The sequence below is a fragment of the Schistocerca cancellata genome, chromosome 6 (genome assembly GCF_023864275.1).
Source record: "Schistocerca cancellata isolate TAMUIC-IGC-003103 chromosome 6, iqSchCanc2.1, whole genome shotgun sequence".
Lineage (NCBI taxonomy): Eukaryota > Metazoa > Arthropoda > Insecta > Orthoptera > Acrididae > Schistocerca > Schistocerca cancellata.
This window is the reverse complement of record NC_064631.1, coordinates 41,001,947-41,025,405: the sequence shown is the minus strand read 5'-3', so window position 1 is coordinate 41,025,405 and position 23,459 is coordinate 41,001,947. Positions and strand designations below refer to the sequence as shown.

At 40.2% G+C, this 23,459-nt stretch overlaps 1 protein-coding gene across 1 annotated transcript; it reads left to right on the top strand.

Annotated features, from left to right (window-relative positions):
* Positions 1-2,236: 2,236 nt before the first annotated feature.
* Positions 2,237-16,407, top strand: LOC126191452 (uncharacterized). Its single transcript, XM_049932332.1, has 4 exons — positions 2,237-2,422; positions 2,704-2,785; positions 6,160-6,386; positions 15,507-16,407. Exons 1-4 carry the CDS (start codon positions 2,360-2,362, stop codon positions 15,684-15,686), a joined length of 552 nt encoding a protein of 183 aa, XP_049788289.1. The 5' UTR covers positions 2,237-2,359; the 3' UTR covers positions 15,687-16,407.
* Positions 16,408-23,459: the final 7,052 nt, after the last annotated feature.

Genomic DNA, 23,459 nt, shown 5'->3' with positions numbered 1-23,459 from the left:
ACATGCTATCTGGGTATTAAACTCTATAATAGACTATCAAATAGTATAAAATGCTTACAAAATATTAGTGCTTTTGAAAGATCTGTCAGAGAATATCTACAGTACCACTGTTTCTACTCAGTAAAGGAATACTTGGACCAGAATAACTGTTAAGAATTAAAGCTACTGTAATATGTAACATTGTATCATTGTAAGAACTACAACTATTGAAATTGGTAGCATGTTGCAAAATGATTATTTAAATATATATCATTTTGAACTTGAATGAGATGGAAGGATAATACTGTGCAACACATGCAGGTACTGGGTCTAAGACATGAAGATGCAGCTGGCAGGAAGGTGTGCAAGACTGAAATGAGTGAGGCCAAGGATAGGCTGCAGTTTGTGTGGCCAGTATAAGTAAGTATTATGTATTAACCTTTGTAGATAAATACAATCAGTATAAAGCCTTGTTACACATATGTAATGCAAATTAACATCATACATAATACGAATTTTGCAGAAGTCATCATCTGATGACTCCACACAAAAATAAATATAAATAAAAGAATTAAAAATTAAAAAGGTGATGCTGAAGGAATTAAAGTAAGAAATGAGACACTAATAGTTGTAGATGAGCTGTTTGGAGAGCAAAATAACTGCTGGCAGAGGAAATAAAGAAGAATGACAACTGAAAGAAAAGAATTTCTCAAAAAAAGAAAATTTTTAACATTGAATACCTACACATTTAAAAGTTAGGAAGTCTTTTTTCATTGCCCCATGCTGTATTTGTTTAGCGTGCAGTCTTATACAGAAGTGGAATGTGTACACCTGTGACACACAATTTAAACAGATGAGAATAGGTTTGAATTGTGGCACTTCAATAAACTGCTAAAGATTACATGCGTAGATCGAATAACTTTTGAGTATTTTCTGAACTGAATTGGGGAAAAAGGAATCTATTGTACAACATTGCCTGAAAGAAGGTATCAATTGATATGAAACATATTGATGCATCACAGTCAGTTTGGCCGAGTGAAGTATGGGGGATAATAAATGTAGAGCAAGACCAAGGTTTGAATACAGTAAGCAAGTACAAATGGGCGTAGGATATTTGTCTGTGTAATCGTGCACGAATGAACGAGGGTTGTACAGGAGATACCAATGTGGAGAACTACATCAAACCAATCTTCCGATTAATAGAATAATTTGATTGTTGTTAGGCCATTAAGGCAATAGACAAAATCATATATATAATACAATATAGTTCATGTTGCAATAGAACAATGGGTTTGTTATTACAATGTAATATTACAATTGATGAAATCCTACAAAGTCACAATATAATTCCTGTTGCAAAAGAGTAATCGGTTTGTTATTACAGTATAATATTAAAATTGATGAAATCCTTTATGTCGTAGAATGGGTGGGCAGCTAATCAGTCATACAGTGCTTGTTTGAATGGTTGCTCTGGTAAATCTTGCATAGCTAGAGGAAGTTTATTAAATAATTTGTGCCCCATTAGTTCATAACTGTTCCGTGATTTTGAGAGTCTGTGGAATGGGGTATAAATACATCTATTCGTCCTGGTGTTGCAGCAATGTATATTTTCTCTGCGTTTAGCTTCAGGTAGCTTCTTTTTCGTATAGATTAAGACATAATATATATGTTTATATACGTTTACTACTGTCATAATTTTTTGCTCAGAAAACAAAGGTTTACAGTGTGCCTTATATGATGAGTCTGTAAGACCCTAGAAACAACAAGCTCTTAGTCTAAACTCAGCACAGCTACAATAACAACCTCATGAATCACTTCAGCTGACGCATTTTTGAAAGCTATGGCCCGAAAGTTTCTGTTACCCTTGCAAACGCTGTTTGACGGCAGTAAGTGGCTTTTGACTATTGTGGCTGACATGCACTGACACTACAGTGATCAAGTACGGTGTGTCCACAGGCTAGTTGCCTAGGGGTGTGGTGGTTATGGATGATGGACTACATACTATTAAGACTTTTTTTTTTTTGTTTTTCTTTATTGTATTTCAATTCCACATCGGGGCGGACTGGCAGCAGCATATGCTCTGCTCTTCAGCCGAATGACATAGAACATACAATAGAAGACATTTAGAAATTACTAAGACTTCCCAAAATTCCATTGTAAATACTAAATGCAGATGCTTCGTTGCCTGTGGAGTCGCGACTTTCGTACGTATTTTGTTTTTTAAATGGTTTATCTTTGCATTACAAAACGTTGTTGGAATATCTTCAAGTCTTCTACCCGTACGCCGTATTTTCCATGCAGTCCTGAGTCCAGCTGCGAGGATGTTGTGATGGTGTGTCTGTGTTTATGTTTGTAAATAGGGGATTGAAGTGTGGAAGATATGGAGTCAGATATCTTTAGGAGTGCAGTGACAAGCGTGTTAAATAACTGGACTGCATTGCAGGTAGTTAAAAAATTAGTTTCTCTTTATTTCTAAATAATTCCGTGTTATTTCTAGTTGCACTAAAACCACGCAATGGTAAGGTAACTGTTGTCTACTTTTTTGAATCACTGACAAGATTCTGCTATACCATTACAAATCCGTTGCTGTTGTTAATTGCAGGGGTGATAGTGAAGCTAGCTTCTTACATGAAACATACTGCAGCTGTCAGGCTGAAAGACGCTTTAAGAAACGTTAAATGCTTCTTAATTTAGCTTTACTTTGACGTAAGTTTTTATTTACAGCTTGCCGTTGAGCATGGAATGGGGACACGTGAAACCGCACAAAGTTTGGTGGACTATGTAATAGAAACCTTTGTTGCCAACGGTAAGTGTACAATATCATAATAATAAAAAAGATGATCGTATAATTTATTAATATCTATTTTGGTGTTTATTCTGGTGTCATAGTTGCCCCGTGACTGTGTATATACTTATCAAAAGTATGCTTTCTGTGGGACACACAGCCTCCACTGTTCTTGCTCTGAGTAATATCTTTTTGACTATTAGGTTCATATGAAGACTTGGGTACTGTCTTATTTTGCAGAATTTCACTCACCATTCTATACTTGTGACCAACTCTGCCTACACCATTGATGAGTTGGTAAGAGTTGAATTTTGCCCCCTACCTCCTCATCTAAACAGAACCATATAGAAATTAGACACCTGTAAATTTTCTTCACTCTAATTTGAAGTGAGCAATTGAAAACAACGGTAAAATAAAAAGACTGAAAACAAACCTAATTAGCCACCTTGTCGAATTAGCTAGTCCTTAAATTGCAAAACTACACACACAACAGTTGTTGGATATAATTCACGAAGCAGTAGCATAATGTTATTTGCTCTGTTGTTGCTTCACTTGGTGAATCTTTTGAACATGAAGAATGAATGATTTTGTAAACCTTGTTATTGGGAAGGAAATGTGATTACTGAGAGGTATATTCTATTCATAAAGCAGTGCATTCAGTCTACTTCTGTATTAGGTTATTCTGCTGTAAATCAGCTCTGAAATTTTGTAGACGTTAATGTAGCAAGTTTAAGGAGTGGAATCACAAAGTCACTAGGAGCTGTAATGTTTATTTGCAAATAACCAGCTTCAGTCAGGTGACCCACTTCAAGTGGCAGATACCATTACATCAGATTAAAGGGAGGTGCCTTGGTGTTAATTACACAACCTGTACTTCAGCCTGGTGTAATGGTATCTGTAAGTTGGAGGCGGCCACATGGCTAAAACTCGCATTATGTAAAGTGTAAATAAACACGTTACAGCAGCTGTTGATGGCTTTGTGAGGCCATTTTGGAATGCTCAAATGGTACAGTGGTTGGAGATGAAATAGACGGAATGGTTGGGTCGGATCCAACCCAATATATCTTTGATGAGGTGTGTGTGGATATAGGAGAGGAGGTGGTGAGAGTTTAATGTCCTGACAACAATGAGGTCTTTAGGAATGGAGCACAAGTGTCGAATTAGAGAAGGATGGGAAAGGAAATTGGCCTTGTCCATTCAAAGGAACCAGCATTTGCCTGAAGTGATTTGGGGAAATCACGGGAAACCTAAATCAGGATGACTGGATGCGTATTTGAACCACCATCCTTCTGGATGCGAGTCCAGTGTGCTAAGCAGTGCTCCACCTCACTCATTGTGGATATAGGTACACAGTATGTAATGTAATTGAATAATAAAATTTACTGATAGTGTATTACATGAGAGAAATCCTTTTTGTAGGCATAACATATAATCATCAAAGCACCTACACAAAGTGAAACACAATTCCTGTTTTTATACATCACGGGTTTGGTCAAACCCAACATGAGGTTTTCTAGATACATGGCCATGCACAAACTGGGAATGAATCTTCATTCATATTACTTTCTGAAGCAGTATCTCCTTGGCTGTCTTAGAGTTTTCCGTTTGATAGTTTTGTCTTTGCAAAGTTTGCCCAACATGTCCACTCCAGCTTTTGTTAGATTATAGAATTCAGGAACATTTGGCTTGGTTGAGTCATCACTTATTGTTCCACTTTTGTGCATTGTTGACATAAGGATAACTTCTTTTTTGTTCTTTTTAAAGATGGAAGAAACTAACTACTTGTGATAGACAAACTTTACAGTCCCAGTTGGGGCCGTTGATAATTTGGATAGTGGTATATCTTGCTTATTTTTATGTAGTATACCAACCAACTAATGTAAGCTTTCTCTTAGTCAGTTTCTCTGCCAACTTATGCGAAGTGAACCAGTTATCGGTTGTTGACTTTAGATTGCTCCCTGTCACTGAGTCAGCAAGTCTTAGAACATACTGAGTTGGTATGGATGACTCATCCTTATTGTTTGTTCTTTTTCAATACATGTAATGTTTGAAATGCAATAGAACGTTCTGGTGTCACACAATGAAATTATTTTAGAACCATACTTATCAGGTGTTGATGGTATAAACATTCTGAAGGGACATCAACCACGGAAACTGAGTAATGTTTCATCCATCATCAAATACACTGATGATTCTAAGATTGCAAACAATGACGTATGAAAGGGTCCCATATTTCCTGAAATGCAGCAAATTTGTTGTTAGCCGTTCTGGAGTCCCTAGTACTTTTATCATCGAATTTCAAATTTTATAGAAGGAATGTAAATCTTTTCTGTGAGAGAAAATTGGTGCTCCATACACCTTGGAAAAAATATCATTTCAGCATAAGTCAGACTCTTTCAAGACACCACTCATGAACAAGAAACCAATGAAAGCCTTTATCTCAGTTACGTTTGTTGAATGTAAAAATGAATTGATGGGGTCACTATATTTGAGCTTTGGGTGTTCTGTTTTGTTATTATTATGATGAACATTGTTTTCTATCATTTTATCAATCATAAAATCTGAAAATAATGTAATCCATTGTGCCTTCCCTTCAGGTCCAGGCTGGTGACTAATCACATTTGACTAAGAGTTTCCATGAATATTTTGTATATAAAGGCTTGTCAGTCCAGATTGTTTGCTCGTCCATTCTTAACCCAAAATTTCTATCTTCGTTTCCTTCTTCACTCTTGTGCCCTGACCCACATCATCACAGTGAAGAAGTCTTCTTCTATATCACTGTTCCTAAGACTTCCCTTTTGAGACTCTTGAGATGGACTCTTCCAGGTCTGGGTCACCATCCTCTTGGTACGAAGGATCCTCCCAGTGATATAACTCAACTAAAATGGCCTTAGGTGTGTGTAACAGTTGTTTCCAAGCCATTTTCATATCAAAACTACAAAAAAGGTTTGTAGTAAAATTAGTGGTACGGCTGGGTTGGATACTCCAATTGCCATCACACGACGGGCTAGTAGGGTTCCTGAGTGGCTGGGCTGTTTGCACCAAGATGGTAGAGCAGTGTAGAGGGAAACTGAAGTGTTGGGGTCAGATCTGATGTGCACCATACCATTTGAAGGTTAAGTACACACAAACTGTGCAGCACTGGTTACAGAAAATATTGTTATGTAATAACTTTAGGTGATTCTCATTATTATTTTCCTTGCTTGTTGTTCCTAAACTGGTTGGATTTATTTACTGGAAGTGAAGCTTTTCTTTATTAATTGTTCTCTTTGACTGCCAATTACATCTAAAGTTATAAAATTGTAAGGAAATAATTTTTTCCTCCTAAGTTGGCATTGCACTCTCTCTCTCTCTCTCTCTCTCTCTCTCTGTAAAATGCAGTGTGTATGTTTCAGATGATATCAGTTGTGAAGAAATGGCTGATGTGCTATCAGAAGTCATGGATTCATTATTTCAAACAGTGTGTGAGGATAACTCACCTGATGAGGTTGGTGCTCTACTCTGGAGGTTCTATCAACATCACAGAGTAGGAGAGACTGACAAGATAAAGGAAATGCTGAGTAAATTACCACCTTGTCAACTTTGGCTGTGTAAACAATTAGACACTTCCGCTCCTGTTAAGGTAAACCTGCTTGCAATGTTCTTCTTCATTGTTGTCAGAGTTCAAAACATATTAATACAAATGAATCTATCATTCTAACTTGAAGTTTGTGCCAATATGAACCTTTGTGGTAGCTGAAAACTATGTGCCCGACCAGGACACTGTAATAAATATTTGCCATTCAGAAGTCAGAAATCTTGAATTGAAAGGTCTGGCACACAGTTTTAATCTCCCGGGAATGTTCAGTTTCTTGCCTCTATGAAGTATCACTGTTTGAATCATAATTTAAATTATATTTTTTTTTTGAAGAGTGTTGAATTTTCAAATCTATATATGTTGTAATGAGACAGCAAATGAAATTAAGAAATGATATTACTGCATTTTTAATGTGTGTATACGTGTAACTTAATTATTTGTTTTGTTTACTTAAAAATGTGGAAGTGTGTGTTTGGGTGTCTTTGTTGTTGTGTGTATGAATATGCATATCTTCAAAAGAAAAAGTTCAAGAGCTCGAAAACTAGTGTAAGTCCTGTTTTCTGTTAAGCCCTTCTGGGCACTGCACATCAGTCTAATATAGTGAGTAGTTGCTTTTCCCTTAGTTTATGTAAAAATAGTAATATGTACAAGGAGGCCCAATTCTTAAGGCTATAGCCTAATGGGGTGGATAGTGTTCAGTATTATTAAGCATTGTAGTTGTATAGGTCTCCACTACTTCTTCTGTCTCATTTTCAAAAACTGCAAGTGTAATGTGACAGTGGCTTGCAGAGATGGTCATTTTCTGCAATTCCGTTTCGCAAGCATATAGTAATGAATTATTATGATGTTATGTATTCTATGCTATACAGTGATCAGCAGTGTGCAGATAATGTTAATCTAACATCACAACAATGTTAATCTAATTGGGGCAACAGAAATAGGCACAAAACAAAGTTGCCACAACTATATTGTCACATATAGGAAGGTGTAAGTAGATGAATGACAAACACTGACTCCACGTAACGAAGGTTTATTCAGAACTTGCGCACATACATGAGTGCGGAGCGAACTTCATCCGGCCAGAACAAATACGGTATATATACAGCTACAGAACATTCCAGTACAATGATTCTTGCCATTTGTGGGTACTTCTAGCATGTACTTGAGCCGAAAATAGAAATTAAAATGTTTCAGTTCAGGTGAGTTTTGAACTCTCGACCCTCCATGCAACAATCTAGTATCACAACCACTACACTACAGCGACTGCGCTACTTGGCTTCTTGTGAGACATTGCTTCCTCCTTAAGAGAACAGCGTCTCAGAGTTAGGTCGTCCTAGTCTGGGAATGAGTCATCGGTCCTGGATACTCTGACTCCCGATGGCTGAGGTTCGTCTTGGCGGTGATCTTCTTAGAACTTCCGTTTCCGCTACGTTCTTCGGTACCTTTCCTCTTGTTGCTTGTCACTGGAGCTTCGAATTTACCCTGGGTTGCAGGATCCTTATAGGGCTTCATTCGAAGGACCTGGACCGTATCTCTGATCTTTCGTCATCTTGTGTCGGTGGTCGAAATCTTCAACTTCAAAAGTAACATCAGACAGCTGTTTTACAAGGTCCAAAGTAGTGCCTTAGGAGCTTCTCAGAGAGACCAACCTTCCGAACGGGAGTGAAGATCCAGGTGAGGTCACCAGGCTGGTAGACAACAGAACAGTGGCTCACGTCATACCTTTGGCGATCGTTTTCTTGAGCCTGCAGCGTGCGGAGTTGAGCTAACTGCTGAGCTTCCTCAGCTCTGGTTAACACCTGGCCAATGTAGCTGTCATCCATGTCATGAGGATGTAACGGAAACAAAGTGTCCATCATTGTAGTCACCTCATGCCCATGCATCAAGAAAAAATGGTGTAAATCCTGTGGTGTCTTGATTGGCGGTGTTGTAGGCAAATGTCACAAAAGGTAGCACCTCATCCCAATTGCTCTGCTCAACATTGATGAACATTGATAGCATGTCGGCCAAGGTCTTATTAAGGTGTTCAGTAAGCCCATTAGTTTGTGGATGGTAGACAGTTGTCATGGGATGAGTAATGTTTCACCGACTGTTTATCTCTGTCACAAGATTCAATTGGAAAAACTTTCCCTCAATCCATAATTAGTGACCTTGGGGCACTGTGTTTTAATACAATGTCTTCTACGATGAATTTGGCTACCTCAAATGCATTGGCTGTTTTCGTGGCTTTTATAATGGCATAGCGTGTCAGATAATCAGTGCAAACAATAATCCATCTATTGCCAGTAGCAGACATTGGAAATCGTCCGAGGAGGTCAATCCCAACAAGCTGGAAAGGCGTTTTGGAATCGGTATGCGTCGGCCAGGTGGTTTCTGAGGAACTGCCGCTCTCCTCTGGCACTCTTGACAGTGCAACACATAGTGACGAACACTCCTAAATAAACCTGGCCAGAAAAATCTTTTGCAGATCCTATTGTATATCTTAATAAATCCTAAATGTCTAGCCTCAGGTGTGTCATGGAATTTCTGTAGAACATCTAAGTGCGTGTGTTTAGGAATTACTGGTAGCCACCTCTTTCCAAATGGATCAAAGTTTTTCTTGCAAAGTAATCCATTAACTACCGTAAATTGTCCTTTAACATCCTCTGACTGATTTAAGGCAAGCATAATTTGAGATATCTTGGCGTCCTCCTCCTGCTCAGCAGAGAGATCCTGGAGTGCAGCGAGATGGTCACTATCTTCATCAAAGTCTTGATGGTCTTGCACAGGGTTTCTTGAGAGACAGTTAGCATCTTGGTGTTTTCTTCCACTTTTGTATACTCACATAATGTCGTACTCTTGAAGACATAGTGCCCACCCGGCGAGGCGTCCTGTTGAATCCTTAGAACCTGTCAACCAACAAAGTGAGTGATGGTCTGTAACAACTGTGAATGAATGGCCTTTCATAGAGATACTGTCGAAATTTGCACATGGCCCAGATCACAGCAAGACATTCTCTTTCTGTAGTTGAGTAGTTTCTCTTGGGTTTTGTAAGTGTCCTACAAGAATAGGCTATAACCTTCTCTTTTCCATCCGAAATCTGCACCTGAACAGCACCAGTCCCATACCCACTGGCATCTGTGTGTAGTTCTGTAAGTGCTCTCTCATCATACAGACCAAGTACAGGGTCAGTCATCAGAGCTTTTTGCAGAAGCAGAATTATTAGACATTCCCTTGCTGACACATGGTATGCTCTCTAGCTTATTGGTTGAGGGTCTCCAGTGCTAATCTGGCACTTCACCGTTGATTTGTCTAATTTGCTCTTCACCTATGGATTGAAGCATTCAGAGAACTCTTGAAAAATGGCAAGTAGCTTCTTCTGTTGTTCCTTAGTGAGATCTGGTGATAGTCGAGCTAGAAGATCTTGTCTCGAAGTGGTAGCGATAATTTCGTCCACAGACTCTGCGTGGGAGGTTTCCATGATGCTCAGCTATTCTGCAATTAGTGGTTCAGTGTTTGCTATACACATGTGTCTTGGAAGGATCTGCGGTTCTAGGTGACAGTTAACTATCCAAGTTATTCTTTGGTGGTGTGCTTCTTACATTCCAATACAAGATCCATGGGTTCATGCATGGCATGACACATGACAGCTACCTTTCTAGTGCTGACTGCAGGAATGATCACTTCATCCAGCACACATAGTCTCCACACACTCAGATGTGCATCTTCCTGTCCACAGTATCTCATCTCATCTAACATAATCTTCGAGTGACCACAATCTATAATTGCTTGAGAAGCTTTCAAACAGTCCCATCTGAGAATCACATCATGACTACACTCTTCTAAGATGACGAATTCTAAGGGCTGTGTATGGCCACTTACACCCACACGAATAACACATCTTCCTGTAGGTTTTACATATTTCCCATTAGCCACCTTCAGCAGAGATGTTTTGTCGACGAATACGGTTTTCTGCAAATGGCGATGGTACTTCTCCGAAATGACTGAATATGATGTTCCAGAGTCCACAAGAGCTTGGGCTGGTCGGCCATCCACGAGGATATGGACGTAGTTCCCTATCATTTTTGTAGTGATCGAAGGCAGAGGATTTTTCTCTTCGACGGCCTCACCTCTAAGGAAGGTCGGTCACTCTAGTTTTCCAGGTTGCGGTGGCTAGGTGATCGGCTGGAGCTTCTAAACGGCGATGGAGACCTTGATTAGCGTGTTGGGGAGCATCGTCTCCAGCGGCTAGCTTGCAGCTATGCTGACCTACATTGTCCTGCACCCACATCTTCTCATTCATCTTCGTCGTCCCGGAGTTGGTGTCAGCTAAGATCGGTCTCCTGTCTTCTGTCATGGGCGTCACCAAATATCCGCCGCCTTTCTCGACAATAGCGCACATGTCCCAGTCGTCCACAGTGGAAACATACTGGTTGGTTATCCTGGGTCCTCCAGGCATCAGTCGTCCTTGGTGCCCAAACAGGTTCCTCATGCGGCATTTGAGGAATGCAACTTCACCTGTGTCTTGACTTTTTTACCATTTTAAAAGGAAATGAAGGACAAGAGATTGGGTTCAATGTCTGTTCCACTTCCTCCCTTATGACCTCTTGAAGCGTCTCGGTTTTTTGCTCGCCATGCAACCCAAGTGCCTTCTGAACTTCCTCTCTCACTATCTGACAAATACTACTTGTGAAATCAGTTTCTTCCTCCATCACAGACATCGATACGGCGTTCGGAAGCTGTTCAAACTTCTTGTATGTAATTCGATATACTGGCACCATTTTATGAAGTCGTCACTGTTGAAACCTCCTTCAGGAGGAGAGCCTGATTCATGTCCTCAGCAACACACTTCATGATATGTGTAACCTTATCTTCCTCCTTCATTCGAGGATCCACTATTTTACACAGCTCCAAGATGTCTTGAATGTAGGATGCTGTAGTTTCTCCTGGACGCTGTGCCCTGCGCTTTAATTTATCTTCAGCCTTGCAGTTCTGTTGTTGTGTATCACTGAAATACTTGCGCAGTTCCGCCTGAAATACTTCCCAGCTTGTGAACTTATCCTCATTGTTCTCATACCATTGCATGGCAGTGCTCTCCAAGTAGAAAAATACGTTAGCCAAACACACAGTGTCATCCCATTTGTTAAATTTGGCTATACGCACATATATCTTCAGCCACTTGTTTGGATCTTGGCCATCACCAGAGCACCCGGAAGGATGTCTCATGTGGTGGCACACAGTTGCTGTCTTCATGATGTCTTCTTCTTCTGTCTCCAATAGATAGCGATATGTTGAATATGGCTCGAACTTGGATTTCTTGCCACGTAAACGGTGGCCCTGTCATGGCCTGATGGGAGCCACTCTGTTGTCGATAATGTGCGGTATCTCAAGTTCCAATACCCAGTGCCTCCACCAGAATAATGTCACATAGAGGAAGGTGTAATTAGATGCATGACAAACACTAACTTCACGTAACGAAGAATTATTCAGCACTTGCACATACAAGAGTGCGGAGTGGACTGCCTCTGGCCAGAACACATACGGTATATATACATATACAGCTACAGAACATTCCAGTACAATGATTCTTGCCATTTGGGGATACTTCTAGAATGTAATCTACCTGAATATAGAAATTAAAATGTTTCAGGTCAGGTGAGTTTTGAACTTGCGACACTCCATGCAACAATCTAGTATGATAACCACTACATTAGGTGACTGTGCTACTTTGCTTCTTCTGTCACAATATGATTGGAACAACACCTTCCTCCCTTTGTTGAAAAAGAGAGAACAGGACAACTAAAAGATTCTGTACAAATATTGTCCAGTACAAAGATCAAGATCAGTTTTTAAAAAATTAAATTATATGAGAAGGTAGGTGGATCATTGTTTATTAACTTATCAAACATGCAATTATATTAATGAACATTGATCCACCTAGCTTCTCCCATGATTGAATTAAAAAACATTAATCCACTTATTGAAAGTGGCAGGTTTTGCTGCCCATCCTGGTCGTTTCATCCACACAAACGTTTGACTTTTAAAGAGTCATTTCACCAACACATTAGATACACTGTTGTGCCTCTGCAATTAATCCATGAGACATGCACCAACAGAGAATGTCACCATTCAAAACTAAATCACTTAAATTAATTGACTTTGTAGCACTCACTGTCATAATGACAAAGTATTTCTCTCGAAACTCGCTAATACACTAAAAATAGCACAAAGACAATGGTTTCAATTTTGGCACTAGAAATGAGTTGCGTCTCTTCTCGCCTCTCATCGGTTACATCAGAGAATCAACTCACTGGCTATGCAAAACTGTTGCACTGCCAAACTATGACCGGTAGATAAGCACTGCCGCTAGCCCTGATATAGGCTTTCACTGTGACATTTTTCCCAACACTGAATGACTTAGCAGAGAACTAGACTCTAGAAGCCTGCATTTTGGCTGTTGAGGAAATGTTACACCTCCAAAATCGTCTTGTTTGTCTCAAAATGTCTTCCACATAATGGTTTCTTCATCCAAGGATAGAGGAAGAAGTCACAGGGTGCCACGTTAAAACTTGGGCTGGGACAAAATTTGATAGCCTAAAGAAACAATGTGTATGACTGTCCCGTGCATGCTACCCATTACACTCAACAACCCATGTAACCTTGGCAGGAGATTTCAGTAAAATATGGTCTTGTGATGCTTTGCCCACTACGAGCATAATCTGTTAGCACTACACTGTGGCAATCCCAAAAACTTCGCTACTTGCTGGTGGTAAATCTCCTGGAAACACGGAAGCGTCCGATCCCACCCGTCTGCTTTGACCCATGACTTCACAAATATGGCGGAAACGACCATAAACCAAGATTCCAATATGGCGCACATAAAGTTGGTACGTACACGTTATAAGGACGAAAATACATTGAAAAACAAACACACACACTTTCCACAAAAAGCCTAGTGACACTAACGGGATAAGGGTGGATAATGGGGTGTTTTGGGGTGGGGGCAAACTAAACATAAACAAATTTAGACACCCACCCCCATACAAAACCACACACAAAGACGAAAAAACCGACTTCACAAAACTCCCCAAACACAATATCATCTGGAATCGGACACTTCCCTTGACCTATATAGCTCAACAGCAGCTCCCGATCCCATAAATTAGTATCCAACACTTCCCTTGGCCTATATAGCTCAAAAACATCTCCCGATACCAATATCAACATACACAGCCACACATTGGTATCGAACACTTCCCTTGACCTGTGCACTGTTAATTTTATCCGTCGTATCCATTCCTGAACAAAAACAACAATCTATTAATTTTACTAAAATTACCACACGATGTACAGCGAACAACACTAAATTAACCTTAACACAAAATCATTAACTCACTGAAACGAATTCCAGTGCAAACACAGCCGACACTCGAACAATTCTGGATAATAAGCAAAAGCAAACTGAGCCCATTACACCACACAAACGAAAATCCTGAACATACGACCAGAAACCACAACAAACCACAACACGACGTCATATACAAACACGCCACACTCACAAACCAAACTCCGCGCCGTCATGACGTCACGGGTCAAAGCCGACGCTTGGGATCGGACGCTTCTGTCGACCCAATCTCCCATATTTCCGCCAGTTGCTGTGTTCCTTTATCTTGGGTTCATTGTACTACACCCAACACTCATCCATGGTGACGGGCCAACTAAAGAAGTGCAATTGGTATGACAAAGCTTCAAAATTTCCGCTGCTGTCTATGTTTGACAGGCTTTTTCTTGAATGTGAGCAGTCAGTCTGAATTTGTCAGCCAAGGGACCAATGTGAGTTAACCGTCATGCTCCTCAAGTCAATTTAGCATGTTTGTTTGTAGCCTTGTGATATGGGCAGTTACCCTTCTAGAAGATGGCATCACATTTGGGAAGACATCAAACATGAATGGAAGCAAGTTGTCTGCAATTGTGTCATGTAGTCCACATCTATTGTGGTACCTTCGATTCCTACCAGAGGATGGTGGGCACACAGTGATGTGGTTACATTGTATAATGATATTATTGGAACAGAAGAAAGAATTAAAATAATTAACTGTACTAAAGCAATGAAGAAAAGTAAGTTTATAATAAATTGCTCCATTATTGCAATGGTTTAATGAATGAGTGATGAGTTACAAATATACCCTACTCCTTGTGAAGTTAATACATGTGGATACCCCAACATTGCTACCACAGATGAAATTTTGATGTGCACAATGTAATATTGGATGATTACCAAATAAATTTGCACAAAATAACTAACACCATAAGCATTTTAGAAGAAAGAGTGCTGTACATCTTATGTGAAAAATTAATTATAAGAATGGTTTGTTCAGTAAAGGGGCTAATTATTTGAATGCTGGCAAAAAATGAAATGAATTTCATACAAACAGTGGAAAATACAGGGTGGAATAATAAGTGTTTTGAAAAGAATACAGTGCTACTCACGAGATAGTGCTACTCACGAGATAGTGGAGAGAGTTGTTGACAGGCAACTGTCAAACGGGTCTGCCTGCTGAGGCCAGGTGTCTGGCCTTGGCAGCCAGAGACAGTGGTCCTGTGTGCGCGCGTGTAATTTGGAAGAAGGCCTTTTGGCCAAAAGTTTTTCTTGTTGTGCATATCTGCAACTCAACATCTCTGCTATATGGCGAGTAGCAATCTTTCTTTTTTTTTCCAGAATTTTTACAAATGAATTTCTTAGCAGTTTTAAATAGAGTCCTATTGATTTTGTTTACGCGTTTGTAACTGCGAATGAGGTTTGGTTTCAGAAATCAGGCGAAATTTAGTAATAATGCAGCAAGAAAGGCTAAGTAGAGGTCATCTGTTAGGTAGGTTAGCGGTAATGTTTTGTGGGAATTATTTTCTTTGCAGAACGTTCACCACATTTTCCAGCCACTGTTATCCTTATTTTCCCACATCAGAAGATGATTTTGATTGGAACACATTTTTGAGTGCAAGGAAGAGATTATGCTGCCTTTAGTTGGAAATTTTGCATATCTTTCAGAAGTGTAGCTATAGATACATTTTTATCTTTGTCAGCACTTATTATCCAGGCAGGAGGGTGCTGGTTGTCAGAATTTGGTAACCTATCGTGAAGTACTATGCAATTTTATCTTTTTATTATGTATGATTTTCTTTCAACAGATGCGAAACCTGCAACCTCTACCAGAAACTATGGATGCTGAGGAAAGTGAATGGACAGAAGTGAAATCAAGAAGATCTAAGAGAACATTGAACAGTGCTGCAGATGAAATTGATCACAGTGCTTCACATGTGGGGGATGTGATTGGTGTTTCGGGAGATCAGGAAGAGATGTGTACATAAAAATAAATAAATAAATAAAAAAAAATTGTGGTTCTGTTTCTCTCTAAGTTATAAAGAAATCATATTTCCTACCTAAAGGCATATTCGCTTAAAAATGCTAAGTATTAGTTATTTTTCCTTTTAAAATCTTGCAACCATATTCAGCAGATACAAACCTATACTCGCAGCACTGTAATGCCTGTAGTTTCACTGAACAGTGAAATACACTTAAAAAATACTGACCAAAATCTTTGATGTAAAACTTATTATTTTTACAACATAGTGCTCTCAATTGATGTATTTTTCACTTAGGCTAAAAGAAATGACAAAATTATTTTGGCTTCATGTGATTAAAAAAGTCACTTAAACTGGTATATGTTATTGTTTTAGTTAAATTTACCAATCTGAGTGCATTCATGTGGTTCTCAATTGTTCATGATTTTACTGGACAGGGAATAACATGACTGTGAGATGAAAAACTGCAATGTAAATTTGAAGTTACCAAGAAAAAATTTCATGCTATTTGGCGGACTGTACATTGCTTTGAACATTTCCACATATGGACAATGCAGGACTTAGACTTCTAAACAGAAAGTGCTGCCATCTCGTTGAGATTTTTGTGCTATGGTGATTCACTTTCCAATTTTTTACTATATCCCACAGATGGTATACCCACAATATTGTGGTAGAATCATTATGGAGTTTGCAAGGAAGAGGTAGGAGCTAAGTTTAAGCTCATAAGTCAGTGCCTATGATATGAACACTTATCTAAGTCCCTAGCTGCAAAAAAAAAAAAAAAAAAAAAATTGTTGTGGACTATGAATTCTGTATAAGATCCACGTAGGGAAGCTATTTAAGCTAATCATAGTAAATCTGTTTGTATGTAGTTTACAGACACTATTTATCATATTTCATATTATGAATGATGAAATGGCTGATGTGTTAGTAGTGTACTCTCAAATTTAACCAGAAGAACTAAGTTGTTTCCTTGTATAAAATTTGTAACTTCATTTTGATATGTTTGGAGGTGACAAAAGTCATTGGATACCTCTCAATATTGTGTCAGACCTCCTTTTACCTGGCATAGTGCAGCAACTGGACATCACATGGATTCAACAAGTCAGAAGTCCCCTGCGTAATTATTTAGCCATGCTGCCTCTGTGTAGCTGTGCATGATTGTGAAAGTGTTTCCATTGCAGTATTTTATGCATGAACTGATGTCTCGATTACATCCCATAAATGTTTGATGGCGTTCGTGTCAGGTATTCTGGGTGGCCACACCATTCAATCGAATTGTCCAAAATATTCTTCAATCAATCACGAACAATTGTACTCAACCATAAAAGTTCCATCGTTGTTTGAGAATATGACATCGATGAATGGCTGCAAGTGGTCTCCAAGTAGCTGCACATAACTGTTTAATCATTGGTCAGTTTATTTGGGTCAGAGGACCCAGTTCATTCCATGTAAACACAGCCCACACCATTGTGGAGTCACCACCAGCTTGCACAGTGTCTGACTGACAACTTGGGTCCATGGCTTTGTGAGGTCTGCATCACACTCAAAGGATACAGTCAGCTCTTACAAACTGAAACTGAGACTCATCTGACCAAGCCACAGTTTTCCAGTTGTTTGTAGTGTCCAACTGGTATGGTTACTAGCCCAGGAGAGGCAGTACAGGGGATGTAGAGCTGTTAGTAAAGGCACTCACATCGGTCATCTGTAGCCATAGTCCGTTAATGCCAAATTTTGCTGCTCTGTCCTAATGATGCATTCGTCACACATCCCACATTGATTTCTGTGGTTATTTCACACAGAAATATGTGTGCCGTTATCCACTGTAAATGAAAACTATGGTGCATATGTTTATACTTAAGGTTGTAATCATTTACCAAGCAAGTTGGTGTACCTGTTAGCATACTAGACTTATATGTGGAAGGTAGGGGATCTGAATCTGTATCTGCTCATTCCTATTTAAGTTTTTGTTCCTGCCCAAAGTGATGTAATAGCCCCTTTTCTATTTTCAGGGGCATAAAAGGCCATGGGAGTAATTACCTGCATTAGCTTCCTAATAGGAAATGTGTATCTCACTGTTGTTTTTTCTGAAGTTACACACTTCACAATCTATTTTTTGTTACATTATACAGAATCAGAGCAGTTACTATGATACACATTTATGCTTTATGTGGACAGTTGAACATATGTTGCTGGTTGTGGATTGACTACTGAATATTTTGCATTCCTCTTCTAGATCAAATAATAAGAAACATGGAACACTAATCAGGCCTGTGCGAAGTGCAGAAGAATAAGATTCTGAAATTAAGGAATAATGAATTAATAAGTTTCAGTTGAATTATTTTTTTCGTGGGTGCCCACTGACAAGTAATTCATGGTGAATTACATCCGGTGTGAAGTCTGCATGCAGAACCATGAATTGACACAGTAAGGCCATTTTTATATTCAGATTTTGCCCTCCATATTGATCTGAGTACATAATCAGTCGCTTTGTTTGGACATTATGTTTAATGTAATGCATGAGACTCGATCCAATTTCTTGTGGTCCTTGGGATGCTTCACTCTCATTATTCCAAGGCAGTATGTCCACAATTTCCGCTTGTAGTAACATATATCTGTCGTCAGTGTCGGTAAAGTCCTCATCAAATCAAAGGCGGACACAGTTGTATCGTTGTCCAGATGCCTCCCTTCTGCTGCATCGCAGTGTATTCCCATTCATGCACTTGTTGATGTAACTGTCTTTCACGTTCCCATTTGCCCTTCTCTTCTGTGGTGTTGGCTGTAGCATGTTTGATGTTGTAGAGGTCACATTTACAGCAGGAATCACTTACAGGGGGATGAAAGGACAGATTAAGTCTTGTATTAATTACCTGACCAAACGTGTAGTACGAGACCAGATCATTGTGCTCGGCTTGATATAAATGGTATAACTTCTCCATGCTCAGGTCTGGTGACAAATATTTCTGATCCACTGTTTCATTCATTTGTGCATAATGGCTGCGATTTGATGGAAACCATTTTACGAAGTTCTCTATCGCAACCGTCTTTGTTATTGGTGTTTTGTTTTTAGCAGGGCATGCACCTCGCTTATTGATGGATGGGGTCTGGTGCTGCACTTTGTGCGAAAGAATCCTTGTAATCCTACTGTTTGATATCTGCAAAATGTTCTTAAAGAACGTTTTACACACCTTCACATCCACTCCCTCTTCATTCTAGAAATGGTATAGGCGAGTTGTTACTCATTGCGATTCTGTAGTACCAGATGAATACGCACGTTCCATAGGGACTACCTTCACCATAGCAAAAACGTATGCTGACTGCAGGTCAAAACTACCTAATGCATAGATCGAGTCAAATATATGTTGCTAGTGTTCAGGTGAAAAATGTCAACCACATTCCTTCTGACACAGGCATGCTCCGAGGGTGGGACATTTCTTTGGCACTACATTTCCAGACCCATTTTCTTCCTCGTGGTTTTTCTGAGGCATCGGTAGTAGTGTCTGATCCAAATAGGTCTAAAATGGAAATGTTCCTTACCTGCACCGGTGTCCGTATCAAATCATAAGAGTCCAACAAGGGAACATAACACCATCCTTAGCTCGCAATGCGGCTTCGACATCGTCACCAGGGCTACTGCATGCATCGTTCTGTAGTGTGTGTGTGTGTGTGTGTGTGTGTGTGTGTGTGTGTGTGTGTGTGTGTGTGTGTGTGTGTGCGTGCGTGCGTGCGTGCGCACACACACACACACACACACACACACACTTCATTTTGATATGTTTGGAGGTGACAAAAGTCATGGGATACCTCTCAATATTGTGTCAGACCTCCTTTTACCTGGCATAGTGCAGCAACTGGACATCACATGGATTCAACAAGTCAGAAGTCCCCTGCGTAATTATTTAGCCATGCTGCCTCTGTGTAGCTGTGCATGATTGTGAAAGTGTTTCCATTGCAGTATTTTATGCATGAACTGATGTCTCGATTACATCCCATAAATGTTTGATGGCATTCGTGTCAGTATTCTGGGTGGCCACACCATTCAATCGAATTGTCCAAAATATTCTTCAATCAATCACGAACAATTGTACTCAACCATAAAAATTCCACCGTTGTTTGAGAACATGGCATCGATGAATGGCTGCAAGTGCACACACACACGACCATCCACTGATGTGTCGACCACAACACTTTGAGTCCATACTGCAGCTGTGTCCTCCGCCAGCCATCACATGCTGTATGATGTATGGTATGCTGTTTCACTGGCCTACTCACTATGCATACATGGTACAGTAGTGGCCAATGTGGCATAGGCCACTATTGCGCCCCGTTTCGTATGGCACTGCACGATGCATAAACACCTGATGCTGCTACATTATCCATGGTGTCCAAACACATGTCCAGCAATTGTAGGACGTGATGATAGGGTGTAAAGTGATGTTCTGTGTGAATATCTCATTTTTTCCAAAATGTGGGTTAGGCCACTATTGATAGCCTATATATTCTGCCATTCTTCCTGCTGAGCCATTTAATATGCCCAAGTCACTGTCACAGGGCAGAAATAAAGGGTCATAGTTTTGTGTATAGTTATCAACCATGTTAAGCAGAGAAGGAACCAGTGTTTGATTTCTATTTTCTCCAGGACATGTGTCACAGAACAATATTAGATGGTGTACATCTTTCTCTTTATTATTTTGCTGAATGTAATCAGTACATCTGTTAATTGATTTTTCTCATGCCACACACTGATGCCTCTTCACTGAATGATATTTTCATAAATTTAACATTATGTTTCAGACAATAGGAACAACAGGGAACAATCAGAGATTACATACATACATTCAAACCAATGACAATAAAAACCAACATTAACTGTTTTGCAGGAAGGGAACGGCCGTGCTAGATATGTCAATTCTGCCGCTTTCATTATAATCAACTGCAAGCAAAATCATGTTCCAGTGGATATTTGTATGACCTTTCTGTACAGTGCATATAGCTACACTCCAGCTATTGGTGGATGCAAACAAAAGAAAATTTAAATTTTTTAGATATTCCCTTTCTGCACCTTGTAGTTCAAGCATTCCTAGGCCTACCATAGACTATAACAAAGGAAATGTAGTATAATGTAATTGGATAGATAGGAAAAACTACTCGGCACTTGGTGTCAGGAGAACACACATGTAAAGATAATGAAATTTGCAAGCTTTTGTAGCCAATGGCTCCTTCTTGTGGTAGAAGTGTTGAAGGGGAAGGAAGAGGGTGAAGGAGAAGGGCTGGTAAGATGAAGGAAATAGCGAGAGTTTGAGAAAGTCACTCGGAACTCTGGATCAGGTGATATGGGATGAGAAGGAAAGAATGATTGTTGGGGAGAGCACTGGGCAAGATGTGAAAACCTGGGAGCTTAAACGTGGAAGACAGGGTAATACACAAACAGAGATTACGGACAAAACATAGTGCATGGATTAATAAGAGTGGAAAGTTAAGTCCATTGTGTATAGTAGAGTGGGGGGGGGGGGGGCAGGAAAAAAAGACAGGTCAGAAAATAAAAGTGGAGAAAGGAATAGTTACTGAGAAGAAATTCCGAGACAGAAGAATAACATAAATTAAGATGAAGTAGGTGCTGTAAACCAAGGACTTGTTGTAATGCTAGTTCTCACCTGTGGAATTCTAAGAACTCGTTATCTGCGGAAGAATCAAGATGGCACATGTGGTGAAACAGGCATCGAGATCACGACTGTCGTGCTGTAGAGCATGTTCTGCAACAGGATATTCTGTGTTGCTAATATACACCCTCTGCCAATGCCCATTCATTCTAACTGATAACTTGGTTATAGTCATTCCAAAGTAAAAGGCTGAACAGTGTTTACCTAACAGCTGGCACAGACATGTCATTTCACATGTGGCTCTCTCTCTTTGATAATGTGTTTTGTCTGTTATTGGGATGGTGTAGGTGGTGATAGAGTGCATAGGGTAATTTGGCAGTAGATGGTTAGAGTGCTGACACATTATTTGCATATCCAGTTATACTGGCAACTGATGCGATATGTGTAGGGATCGTATCAACCCATTCTACATCAACTACAGCCTGAAGATGGCACATTGAAGTGCTGAAACTAGTTGTAACGAAATAAAATCAAATCATAAGGACAGCTGTAGGTGTTTTATTTTGTCACAATAGTAAATGGCCGTCATCCCAAGGACCTCCTGCCAAGAGGATGCACATAACAAAAACTGCATTCGGTAAGTCTTGCGGCGGGATGGTCATGGGTAGGAGCTGTAGGGTAGGGAGATGAGTGCAAAAGGGGAGCACAGTGTCTGACAAGGATATTGTGGAGATTTGGAGGGTTATGAAAAGCTACTCTAGGTATGGGGGAAAAATCTCAGATGGATTGGAGCACATTTCAGATCATGATTTTAGGAAGTCATGGTCTTGTCGCAGTAGCTGATTAATGTATTCAATACACGAATAATACTGAGTGACAAGAGGTGCCCTCCTAAGTTATTTGTTTTTGACAGATCATCAGTGTCAGGATTGGTTGTGATGTTATGGGAAATCTGCTTTTGAAGTAGGCTGGTGAAGGCTGAGGTGAGAATGGTGGTGTATTGCTGTGGAAAGTCTGGATCTTTAGAAATATGTTTGCCTCAGATGCCAAGACTTTATCGGAGGGAATGTTTGACATGAAAAGGATGGCAATTGTCAAAGTGTAAGTACCCAACAATGGAAAATCTGGGATAGAATTTAACAGTATTATGAAAAGGATAGTTACTACTAACCATGTAGCAGAGATGATGATGATCCACATAGGTACAACAGAAAGACTGTCAGAAAGTGATTTTTCGGCCAACAAGGGCCTCGGTCAGAAAAACAAGCACACGTGCTCACTCATTCCTGGAGGGAGGTCCAGTCAGCATGTGATCGGCTGACTTCTCACAGCCTTCTCTGCTCTGTTGTACCCGACTGGCATGCTGGCACTTGACTTTACGCCATAACATTCCCCCCCCTCAAAGCGACGCACCATCATCGTATATGGAACACAAAAATGGGGAGGGGGGGGGGGGCGGGGCGGCAGGGGCAGGAGTGTGGATGCACTGATGGACTGGAAGCTGTGGCTGCAGAGTACATCAGACTCACGGTTGTACCCCGCCATCCGGCCTTCACTCTGGTGGACACGTCCACTGGAAAGCGCCCAAAAGGGTACATGTCCACTTCCTGAGACCCGTACCATGATGTAGGTGTCGGCTACTGCAACATGGGTGGGTTCAATTCCATTGGTAGGACGAGATAAGGCGAAGGCTCAATCTCTGTGAGGTCATTCTGCAGTGTCGTGGTGACACCCTCTGGTGGCTGCTGAGCTGCGCTGTCCTCAGGAAGAGTTACAGAAGGATCACCATGCACGTGACTGTGGTGAATTTGCTTGTGATGGTGCTGCAATCCATCTGGGACTGAAATGAGATACATGCATGCACCAAGTCGACGAAGGATCTTCCCTCGCCCCCACCATCTGCTGCCACTGGAAGCCCTGAAAAACACATTATCATGCAGCGCAAAGCAATACTTGTGGCCATCCTTTGGCGCTGGATGCTGAGGTGGGTGGAGCAGGTGGAACAGTGTCCAATGACAGCGGCCATGAAACAATTCAGCAATTTCTTATCTCTAAAATCACGACAAATATAAAATTGAAATTCGTGCTGCTTTAGTGATTGACGTATGAAAATATTGTTTAATATTTTGTTCCACTTGTATTTGGCAAATGTTGCATTTAATTTTACAATAGCGCATGT